The sequence below is a fragment of the Indicator indicator genome, chromosome 7, assembly GCF_027791375.1.
Source record: "Indicator indicator isolate 239-I01 chromosome 7, UM_Iind_1.1, whole genome shotgun sequence".
NCBI lineage: Eukaryota > Metazoa > Chordata > Aves > Piciformes > Indicatoridae > Indicator > Indicator indicator.
The window spans coordinates 10,346,133-10,358,192 of NC_072016.1; the positions used below are offsets into that span (position 1 = coordinate 10,346,133).

Here is a 12,060-nt window from a genome sequence, read left to right on the forward strand (position 1 = left end):
ATGTCAGGAAGGATGAGGCAGAGTGTTTGGAGAAGGATTTATTTAGTCTCTTTCCCTCACAATGACATGTTTTGAAAGCTGATTTAAAACAAACTCTGACCGTTTCTAATGATGGAGGAGACCTTTTATTATTTTTTGGACAGGGTGATAGGAGAAGGGGATGGAATGTATGATGTTTATTGATAAAGGCTCACAGAGAAGAGGCATCCAGGACCCAAAAGATGGCTACAACAGCCATATTTTTATCAATGGGTTATTTGAATATTTACATTTTCAAGAAAGAATTTTCTTTGCACAGCAGGGACTTCTGGGCCAGTCTAAACAGTAAAGGTTGCTAATGTAAGTAATTGCTCTGCTGTTTTGTGTCATGCAAGAGGGTTAGAGGTGGGAAGTCCTTCAAATGAGAGGAGGAAAGAGGGTGCTCTGAAAGAGACAAGACAAGCACAAAAAGTGACGAGGTGGGCACATCAGCTGTTCCACTCTGTCAGTCTCCCCATTACCAAAAGTTGGTCTTTGCACATCCTATGGTGGGACACTGGGATTCTAGCATTTTATGTTAGTTCATTAATTTTGATAAACTGTGTAACATCTGAGGAGGGAGGATCAGGCTGGCTCACAGTAACTTTCCGAGGCATTATGCATCAGGTACCTGGTTCCCACCTGGCAGCAGCTGGTGGCTGTATGCTGATGGTGCTGCTCCAGGCTTTCCTTCTTTTGTTAAGCTGCTTGTGGAAAGCAGTTATGGTGTGAAACCAGCCACTTTGAAACATCATACTTTAGACTCAGGCTTCTAAGGCTTTATGACTCTGGTGTCTGTCTCACGATTGCTGTTACAGGGCTAATAATGGAGATAAGGTGGAGAATGACCATTCTTACTGTAAATATGGGGCTTCTTTTGCCAGGAGCTGGGACCTTTCTGTACTCGGAGGCTCGCATGACTGGAGCTGTCAGCAGCACTATGGAAGGTTACTGGAAAACTTGCATGAGCTGGTGTTGAAAAGACTTCAGAGAAATGAAGGATCTTAGTGACTTCAGTAATTTGGTGAATAGCTAATGAATGTCATGAAATGAGCTGAGGGCTGGAGGATCACACATACGGTCCCATTTCTGTTGTAACTTTCAAATAATCATATGCAAAGTGATGATGCATTACTGGGAAAAAAACAACCAAACAAACAACAAACCTCAAATTTCTAGGGCAAACTCATCTTGAAGTGTGACTGGGGATGATAAAGCTCATTCATCTACATAAGTACAAAGAGCCAAATGGGTTTATTGCGCTAAAAGTTCCACATGACATAGAGTCTGTATGACCTTCCTCTAGCTTTGATCGTTCTGCAGCCCCACAGACCAAGGCAGTGTGGACCTCCCCAAGTTCTCACTGGCCTTGAGCTCCCAGCTGGAGCCCGCTGGGCTGTGGGCTTGACCCACTCACTCTCCGGCATGACCTTGGCCGGCTGCTCAAGGGACGGTATTTTTGACACTATCTGCAGTGAAGGTTGGCTTAGAGCCATCACACCCTTCCTGTGTCCCGGGTGGTCCGCTTTCCCGGGGTCTCCTTGACGACGATCCGAGGGCAGACTCGGACTGAGGCAGAGTGCGGGGACCCTGGCTGAGTTTGGGGGCAGCGCCGGGAGGAAGAGGTCCCCCCAGCCTTTGCCGCCGCCGCGCGGGGCATGAGGGGGCACCGGGAGGGTAGCCGGAGGCCGCCGCTATCTCAGGGCAGGCCGCGCCCCCTGCTACACGGGGGCGGTGGCTCCCGGCCCCCTCCCGTCCCGTCCCGCCGGCGCCCCCCGGGGCCGTCTGGGGGCGGGGCCGGCGGCCGAGCCCTGCCTCTCCCGCTGCCGCTGCCACCGCGCTGGCCGCGCAGCCCGAGGCAGCAGACAGGACGCGTAGAGGTCCGCCGCCGAGAGGGGGAAGCTGCTGCAGCGGCACGGGGCGGAGCCGGCACCGGGGCATCTTCCCTCTCTGCAGCCCGCCCGCCGCGCCGGCCGGCATCGCCGCGGCGGGCAGCGCGCCGAGGGTGCTGCCAGCGCCGGGACGGAGTGGGGGAGCCCCGCCGCGGGGTGCGCGACGATGCTGTCCTACAGCGTGCTAGACGCCAATGTGGTGGACGTGGAGAAGCGGAGGAACCCGTCGAAGCACTACGTGAGTGGCGGAGGGGCCCGGCTGAGCCCCCGGTCAGCCGCCGGGCGGGCTGCCTGCCTGCAGGGGGTGGTGCACGTGTGCGGGCGGCGGGACGGGGCCGGGAGCAGTGCGGTGCACGGAGCGCGCCCCAGGTAGTGTCCCTGGGCGCCGTCTCGCTGATCGTAACAAGGCACCCCTGCTCCTGAGCAGCCTTGGCTGCTGCCGTGCCCGCTCCTTTGCCCCGGCGGAGACGCAGGTGAGCTGCCAGCGGGGCTCCGGGCGGCCGGGGGCAGCGTGGTCCCGTACGGAAAGGGGTCTTGCTGTGGAAATGTAGCTCATCTTCCTCGTCCTTTTTCATCCCGTTTGGCCGTTGACTCTTTTAATGTTACCATTTAGAAGTTTCCTTCCCTTCTGAAGGTGGATCTTCCCTTCTTGCTCCGCAATATCCAGCACAGGATGGGACAGGTCTGTCGGCTCCCCGGGTTGTTTCCATCCTGCCCGACAGGGAGTGGGGCAAGCCTCTGCTGCTTGTAGGGTCAGTGCGCCGGAGGTGCTGAATGCATCTTCACTCGTGCTCTCCCAGGAGTTGCATTCAGACCTTTATTGAGGTGATAGCCGGTTTGCGTGATTATCCAGGCAGATCCAGTGTTTGGGATCTCTTTCAGCTCTCCTCCTTTCACACCGTACTGCCAATACCACAGCATCAGAGGAGGATTTTTAACAACCTTTCTAGGCTCCAGTGTTTGCCTGCAAGAGTTTGCAGCATACAGCAGAGTAGCTTTTGCCCATCCAGATAAGCAGAGAAACATCTTTTCTTCCCTCTCTGGCTTTTTCTGGGATTTAGTTGCACCAAGTCCTTTAACACTTTCCTCAAAATACAACCTGCATTTTGACACACAGAAGGTTGGATTTTTTTGCAGGGAGAAGGTAAATCATCCAGGTTTGGTAAGGAAAAGCCCGATGGGGTGTTGTGCCTGGTGTGAAATCACTGTGATTTCTTCAGAGCTGGTCAGCGTTTGAATGGGTTGCCAGAAAGATAAGGCTGAAGATCGGACATAAAGCTTTGTTATTAGTGTTTCATACAGCTGAGCTTTTTTCCTCTAAGACTTAAACCATAACTCAGCTTAAGGCTAGAGGGCACTATGTTGCTGAGAGACACTGGTTTGTGGATGTAAAGCAGAAGCTCTCACCTACCATGGAATTAAGCATGTTGTGCCCAATTCATAGGAGTGTGTGCGAGTTTTAAGTCTTGTGTCCTCTCAGACTGCCAGCTGGACCCATGCATTCAGCCTATTATTCATTCACCACTTCCAGACGGCAAAGGCTTTAGCTTTTGCAAGCTGCTGCTGTGAATTGTGTCTGACACCACTGCAGGCTATTATGTCACCTGAAAGGTGGCAGTGGTTCAGCATCTGAGAAATACATCTGCCAAGCACAAAGATATATAAAAGAACTGGTAACAAAGTCATCCTGATTGCCACGAGAAATTGACATTAATTTCTTATTGTTGGAAAATTATGAGAAAGTAAAGACATTGCCATGTTTTTCTGCAGAAATGCATCTGTATTTCCTTGATGATTATTGTAATTGGATTTTAGTAACAGTAACTTAAGCTGTTCCAAGGAGCTCTCTTCAGTGCTTCCAGTGGCAAATCTATTTCTTCCCCTTCACCCCTTTCTCCATACATATTTTCTAATACTGTTGTCTGCACAACAGTTCCATGTCCTTGTGTGTCCAGTTCTTAGCCAAAAAAGTCACAAACTGAATCGTTTGTTGGGTGACTAGTGTTGTGCCTCCCTTCTGTCCAATGTAATGCTTGATCTCTGGCTGTGCAATATTGGGCACAGTAGAGTCTTGGTTCACAGATGAGCATTGGCATAATTAGGTTAAAAACAATTTTATCTGTGTCCTGAGTGAATTAACCCACAGATCTAAAAGTCTTGGACTCTGCTTCATTTTCTAGATTGCAGTTTGCTGCAGATGCATGTGATGCAACCTTTCACCTGCCTAGAGTAGCTCAGGATGAACCCATACTGTCAAAAGAATTTAATTCTCTGGGGCTGATCCATTGATTGCTGTTAGTTTGATTCTCTGCTCTTTTTTTTTCTAACATGAAACAACCATGTTGTTTTTCTTTTCCTGAAATTGGTATAGATGTAACTTGGGATTTAGTGCTTTCCATTGCCTGTGGATAGTTTGGAGAGCGCAAAGCTTAGTGCTCTCTGCCTTATGTGGGTCTAATATCAAATAGGCTTTCTACCTCAAACATCCATAAACACCTTCATGCCATGCCTTAAGGCCACATGACATGCACCTTGGCATCAGATTAATGATGTGTTTCTCTGGTGGATGGTGACATGGGTATTACAGGCATTTTAATGTGGCTCCCTTTCCTTGTAATTGTGATCTTTCAGGGCCACAGAGGAGCCTGCAGAGATGAAGGCAAGTCTTAGGCCTTGTGGGCACGTGTAGAGGGCTAAATGTGAGCAGCACATAAGCCTCTGCACTGCTTGGCCTAGATGCCAGGAATCATTCCCGGGAGCACAAGTCTTTCATGATATGAGCATAGCTTTTGTGGCCTTGACTCAAGAAAGTAAAAGAAAGAAGGCAGCTTTGCATATCTTCTGCTATGATCCCTGTGTGTGAAACTTCTGAAGAGATGAATACCTTACTTGATTTGTAGGGCTCCGCAAGTGGGAAGAGATTAGAATCTTGGATCCAGCACTGTTTGATAGGAACCCAGCCAGCTCTTTTCTCTCCTTGGAAATTGCTACTAGGGAAGGAATCTGGAATGCCTTCCTCTGTGTCCCTTTCAGCAACTGGGTAGCACAATACCCCCCAGCTTGCTGGAGGTCCTTGATGTGAAAGGATAAACAGAAGGTTGGATCAATAACCATGTGCCTTAATGTAAGCTACTGCTGCTCTTACAGCTTTTGACTTTCCAAAAGAACTTAATATTCTTTCTCCATACCTATGGTCTTTTTCAAAATGGATTTGCACTTGATAAAACTTCAAAAATGCTAAATCCCCTTGCTTTCCCCCCTCCCCTTTTAGCAAGAACAATGTCAGTAAGGTCAGGTCTGGGTTTGTTGGAAAGACCCTTGATGCAACAGGGGTCATACGTTGGCTGAGCAATGCTGTGGTGAAGCTGGGTGGATTAGGAAGTGGCAGTTAATGGTTGAAGGTGTCAGTTAATCATTTTGAAGAGAAAAAGCTGGTAACAAAATCCAAATCCCTTTTCTGGCCCCTGCTAAGTTTTAAACAGTCTGAAAGTCTGTTCTCTCAATTACTAAAGTTTGATCTGTTTATGGGGTAGCTTCTTTGGCTTTTAGTCTGAAATTGTGATTGCCTGAATTAAACATTGAAATTATCCCAAAACAGAAATGTGCCCTCTACTTAAATGGACTTGCTGTTGATGCTTGCCTCCTTTAACCATCCATCAAGGAGCCTCTCCTCTCCTCTCTCTCTGTTGTCAGGTTACCTTTAGGCAGATACTCTTTACCCCACTATCTGACTCCTTTATAAACCCTGCAGGAAGTGTTTGCCTACCAGATGTGCCTGATCATCTTCTCAGGGAGGTGAGAATGGGTTAGCACCTTCACCTGTTCACAGTTTCACAGGACCTGGGTGATGGCAAATGTTTATTGGAAGCCAAATGAGTGGTATCTCCCATCCCCCTCTCCAGTCACTTGCTCTTTCACATACAACCAAGCAGTTACTGATGTGCATTATCTCACTAGATGTTTGTATACTTGAGGTAATTTCTGAAGTCCCTTAAGTGTACTTGTGTTATCCCAGGGGCAGGGATGGATACATGAGTACAGATCTTTTTCTTCCAGCACTACTCTACCCTTCTAGTTGGGCTTCATGTGGTTTTCAGCTTTGTGGAGGGGCTATTCTATCTCTTTCCATTTAGAATGAGGTGCATTGCGGATTTCAGTCATCTGAGATGCCGACATACTGTCCCAATTCTTCCTCAGGGTAATTGTTTCCCAAAGCCATCTCTGAATGTCTTGAGACTGGTCTTGTAGCAATCTCTCTGCTTCATGGATATGGTTGCTAACCTCCTCAGGGCACTAGCATTGCTGAATTGTAAGGGGTTGAGCTTGCTGTGTAGGGTTTCACCATTGCTCCCAGGAGAATGTGAGTGTGCTTGTCACAAGTGACCTGCTGTAAAATGCTAGCATACTTTGAAAAAGAAACTTGTACTGCTAGGGTTAAGCTCTCTTCCTTGTGTTTTAGCTGCTCCTGCTTAACCGCTCAGGTTCCAGAATGCCTTAGATGCAATTCATGTCTTTATTTCTCTTTGTTGCAAGCTGCTGGTTATATAATGACCAGCACTGACAAGGAGGATATGGACATGTCATGGGTTTAGTGGCAAGGATCTTTGTTCCTGTGTTGGTGTCTCATTGCTACCATGAGAGAAGCAGCTGGACTCCCTGTGCTTGGGCCATCACATGGGTTGTGCAGTGTAGCACTGACTGCAGGTCTGAGTTGACAAGCTCCATGTGCCACATATGCTAGGAGTACCAGTAGATTATGGGTAAGAAAAGCTCAGCCTGGCTTGTTTGCATCCTTTTAATGACCAGAGCCTGGGAACAGTGACCTAGATTTCTTCCAGAATGAACAGGATATGACACACATGGAGCTCATGGCTGGTGGCCTGTGGGTAGAGCACAGTGAGGGACCTCATGTGAATCAGAAGGAGTGTTAGATGAGTAGATGGAATACCTACATAGGATTTTGCCTTTCTCCCATCAGGACACTCTGTGTGGCTTTTCTTCCAGAGACCATGATCTAGCTTGACTCAAGTCTGAATTAATATTATTACTGCTATCTTTGCCTGGAGCTCTGGTAAAGAACCAGAAAATTAGCAAGCTGCTCTGTGACTTCATTGTTCCTTCTTAACTTCTGTGCATTGGCAAGGATTATGTCAAAGGTAGTTGTGATCTGTGTACAAAGGAGAACTCAGCAGAAAGCAGATTGGAGTAAAACATTCCGTCTCCCTTGCTCGTTCTACATGTAGACCCCCACCCTTGCTGGGGTAGACGTATGTCTTTAGGGATAATTTCCGTCACTCTGCCTGTTTTAGATGCAAGTCTTGCAGACCACAAAATTTGCATTGTTTTTGAAGGTCTGATGAAACATATCAGAAGTCAGTATTTCTGAAATATCTGGAAGCTGTGAATAGACAGTTCTCTGCAGATTGGATCAGCTCTTTGCCCTTGCTCCCAAATTGCCAGAGAGGCGAAATAGCAGGAGGGAGATGACCAAACCTTGCTAGATGGGTGCACTCAGTAGTGCTCAGAGGACTCCTCTCTCCCTTATGACTGCAACCAATTCTTAATGGAAATGTTGCTTGTTGAAGTGAAATTCTACCCTAATAGCAGAGGTTTTAGTTTCTGTGTCCTGTTAGTTTGAGGGCTTATTTTTTAACTTTTTTGGGCACTGCTATTTTATGAAGCCAATGTAATGTACAGGTTTCTCTAATGCACTGTCTTGGAAGACTCACTTTTTTTTCTTCCTCAGCATCCTCTTAGCCCTCCTTGGGGAGTGCTCAAGAGAGGCATAGTCCTTTTGAGCCTTGCAAAGCAGCTCAGATGTTTTGGACATCTACCTGCTTTTCATCATGAGCTGTCTTGGCAGTTACTTTCTCTGTAACTTCAGGCTTCTTCATCAGGCAGGCCAGCAGATTAAGGAGTGCTCACAGTTCTTTCTTCCAGTGGTGAGTTTGTAGCATTCAGCCAAGAGACAGAATTATCTAAATTCAACAGTCTGCAAGTAAATGGCTGTCCCTAGCTTTAGGAATAGATTAAAAACCAATAGAGAGATAAGGTAGTTGTCCTCATTTGTTGTGGTCAGGGCAGAATGAAATAACACAGGAGGCTTTACATCCCAGCAGGCTGCATGTACTGGTGGAGGGCAGCCAAAAGCAATCTCAGAGAAAAGCTTTTAGCAAGCCCATAAGCTGGGGGGCAACATCTCCAAAAGCCTCCAAGTTCCATTTAAAAAAGTGATGAAGAGGCCAGACCACTGCTGACTTTCACTGGGACTTGGTTATCAGGGAGATGCTGTCCTAAGAGATAGCACAAATGCTTTCAGCTGCTGCAAACTGCAGGTGATCTCTGGCTTCCTAAGAGCCCTGAATAGGACGTGTGTGTGAGTGCTGGGGCCCGTTTGTGCAATGCTGCTTAATGAGTTGTAGCCAAAATTATGCCAATCTCACTGCTTTGAGCTAAAAGGGAGAGGAATGGAGAGGCCAAATCATGCCTTTTTCCCATAAGGAATGACTGGAGAGAGATGAACAGACATCCTAAGGAAGCAAGTGATGGAATAGGAAATAGAGCCCAGACTTCCTGTATCACAGAGCAGCCCATCTGTTCATTCCCATGCACCCAGCACTTAGAGAGGTGGGCAGCACAAAGGTATTGCTCTCCTCCCATCCCAGCAAGGTAGAGTACATGCTGGTAACCTCACTGGAAAGACAAAGTGAGCAGAGGTTAAGTGGTTAGCCCAAGGCCACCCATCTGGACATATTCTTATGTGACCTGCCCTACGTAGTCCTGATTTGCAGGGGGGGTTGGACTCAATGATATCTGGAGGTCCCTTCCAACCCCTAGCAGTCTATAATCCTGTGATTCTATGAAGTGTGTGGCAGCATTTTCTATTCTTTCTTTGGCTTCCAAAGCAGTCTTGCAAATTATCTGGTAAAAGTACACAGCCTGAAAAAATACTACTCTTGTATTCTGTCATTGTCTTTCTCAAAACTCGTTTCCCATTTTATATGGATTAAACAGGAAGAGGGATTCAATGTAACTACCTGAGGCAGGAGGTGACGTACAAGCTCTCTAATTTAGTCATTTGGGAGGAAACAGCTGGGCCTTCTAATGTGAGATGATTTTTTTTTTTTAACCTTCCTTTTACATGCCATATCCTCAATCCATGCCTGCTTGTGCAAAGGGAACTGCTCAGTAATCAGAGCAGAGCAGAATCCTTAGAGAGGAACTGACAGCACTGTGTGTTTTTTGGCATTGTGAAGCTGAAGGCTTTCTTGTAGCTAGAGTTGACACCATGCCTGGAGCATGCTATGTAAATGTTGCATGAAGAAGGCAGAGAGCTGCACACTAGCATGCTGTTTGAGATTAGTGGTGTCTGCTGCTTAGTCAGGTAGTGTCAAAAACAAACTAGAAAACTAAATGGATTTCTTCACCTGGTGAAGGTTTTTGAAGTGGAACATCTTGCAACCTAGTTAGAATCTTTCTACTTTACAGAATCAGAGAATTGTCAGGGTTGGAAGGGACCTCAAAGATTATCCAGTTCCAACCCCCCTGCTGTGAGCACACTAGATCAGGTTGCTCAGAGTCCCATCCAGCCTGGCCTTAAAATCCTCTACTTTCACTCTTTGCATTACCTTCTAGGTGAAGATACAATAATGATCTAGTCAATCTTTCAAACTCACATTCACTAAATAGCAGTAGTATGGTGTACTCATTGTATGTATTTATAAATATGGAGTTTTTTTTGAATGCATAAAAAGCCTCTTTGTACAAAGCAGGGATACTTTCACATTAAAACACATGCAGACAGACCTGAAAGATGCTGAGCTGCTAAGACAAGTGATGACACACAGATACAGGCAGGTGGGGGCAGTGAGACAACACCAACTAGCTGTGCAGGTAATCACCTCAACATAAGGGTAACCCAAGCTACTGTCTGGTGGTCATTTAGGCATCATTGCAAAGAACAGGCATAAAGGAGGATAAAATGCAATAACATTTTAAATTTCCCTGGGGTGAAGGTACAGCAGAGAGATATGGTATTTGTTTTAGTACCTGTAAGTGCTTGAATGTGCTGGTTTTAACTGATGTTCTCATGCTTAGGGTGATCTTTGTGATTTTGGCAAAGCTGCTCCATATTCCAGCTTTTGGAAGAGGAGCTTAGTAAGGGGGCCTGCAACAAGGCTGGAGAGGGACTGTTTGTGAAGGCCTGCAGTGATAGGATGAGGGGCAATGGTTTTAAATTAGAGAAAAATAGATTTAGACTGGATGTTGGGAAAAAGTTCTTTACAGTAAAGGTGGGTGAGCACTGAAACAGGTTGCCCGGAGAGGTGGTTGGGGCCCCATCCCTGGAGATATCCGAGGTGAGGCTCAACATGGCTCTGGGCAATCTGATCGAGTTGAGTATGCCCCTTCTTACTGCAGGGAAGTTGGACTAGATGACCTAGAGAGGTCCCTGCCCACTCAGGTCATTCTATGATTCCATGAGTCTTTGCATGGGGAGTATTCTCCTTTTGAGTCTTCATCAGAATTTCAGATATTGCATAGTATGCTGCAGTGTATACTTAAGTGGTCTTAATAGTCAGTGACTATTTTAGCACAGGATCTGGGTGTACCATGGCTTCACCATAAGTCTGTGATGTTGTGTTGTAACATTCATTATTATAATGCAACTTCTGTAATTTGTGATGGTTGACTCGGATGGAATAAAATATTTGTAGATGCATAGATTTTCAAGTGTCCATAACTACGTGTGTGGTCCCATACCTACTGTGTTTGAAACCTAACTAGCAGTAGTTATGCTTTGATATGCTGCTGGCACTGTTTCTCTGACCGATGGGGTGTGTTTTATTTTTCCTGTAAGCCACACTAGCTGAAAGCAGTGATGCACTAGGCTCCAATGCTCTCAGCAGTCAGTGGCATGATTTTATAGGCTTGATGTAAACTTGTTTGCAAGGAAAACACTCCTGTCTATGCTCATAGGAAGAAACGTGCCAAACCTCTACTAAGCGTAGCTGTGTTTAAACAGGAGCTCCACACTGCCATTCTGTCTCCTTTATGGAAGTCCTCCATAGCTGTCCCTGAAATACTGGCGGTGTGGTTCTCCAGTGTCTGCAATGTGCCTGTAGGTGCAAACTTTAATGTATAAAGTTCATAAATCATCCCTAAAGGTTTGAACTAGTGTCCTGTGTGGTACACGCAAGATCCTGCATAGTGTTGTAGAAGAGCTGACACGTCCCCTTTACTCACGTTGTGGCCTTGGATTATTTGTTTAACCTCTCTGGATCTCAGTGTGCTCTGCTGCAAAGCCAACAGAATTTAACCACCTTTTATAAAGCGTAAAGATGTTTGTGTTAGCTCAGTGCTTACTGCTGGCATAATCTTTGGAACCCCTGAGTTTGGGTCTTATTCCTCTACCAGCAGGTCCACCACTGGGAGCAGCAGTTATAGGGCAGCACAGTCATGTTGTTATCTGGAAATGGGAGTTAGACCATTGCCACCCTAATAGCATTCAGCAGACACAGTACTGAACAGGATGATTTAAAAACTACATCACCCTCTGAGGAAATGTACATTTAGGATGACAATCATGCCTGTCAGCTGTGAGCCTGTTTCTCTGGGGCATTCCTTCCCATTTTGGAGTACTAGGGTCTGTGGAGCTATTTGAGATGGAGCATGTACTCTGAGCTCAGTATATTTGCTTTGCCTGAGAGCTTTTCACTCTCTGACACCTGCCACATTGCAAACAGCCTGAGCTGGGGGACAGTTATTCGTGGGACAGATGCTACAAGAGGCAGATGAGCTCCCAGTCTTCAGCAGGGCAGCTGGCACAGCCCCTGGTAGTGCATAAGTGGGAGGCCTGCAGTTTCCCAGGGCTGTCACTCCAGCAACTTTCACCAGCATTAAAGTCACTTAGAATTTAAAAACAAACAAATAAGGATATGTGAAGTATTTTCCTGGAAGAAAGCCACAGAGCAGATTAAGTGCATCTCCCTCCTCCCATCTCCCAAACATGTCACAGGAAGAAAAACTAGAGTTCAGCTTTTTCCTAAGTAAGATTAAAACAGGTTCTGGGGCTGGCTTCTGGGACAGGATAGAGGAAAGCCAGGAGTAGCAGGGAAGTTCTCTGTGTGTGTGTGCACTTTGTGAATGTATC

At 46.5% G+C, this 12,060-nt stretch overlaps 1 protein-coding gene across 1 annotated transcript in view; it reads left to right on the forward strand.

The window, feature by feature from the left end:
• The first annotated feature begins 2,076 nt into the window (after positions 1–2,076).
• SH3PXD2A (SH3 and PX domains 2A) overlaps positions 2,077–12,060 on the forward strand; it is a 252,459-nt gene continuing 242,475 nt past the window's right edge. The window contains exon 1 of the mRNA XM_054382243.1: positions 2,077–2,148. Coding sequence (XP_054238218.1) covers positions 2,077–2,148 — 72 coding nt within the window. The remainder of the gene's footprint in view (positions 2,149–12,060) is intronic.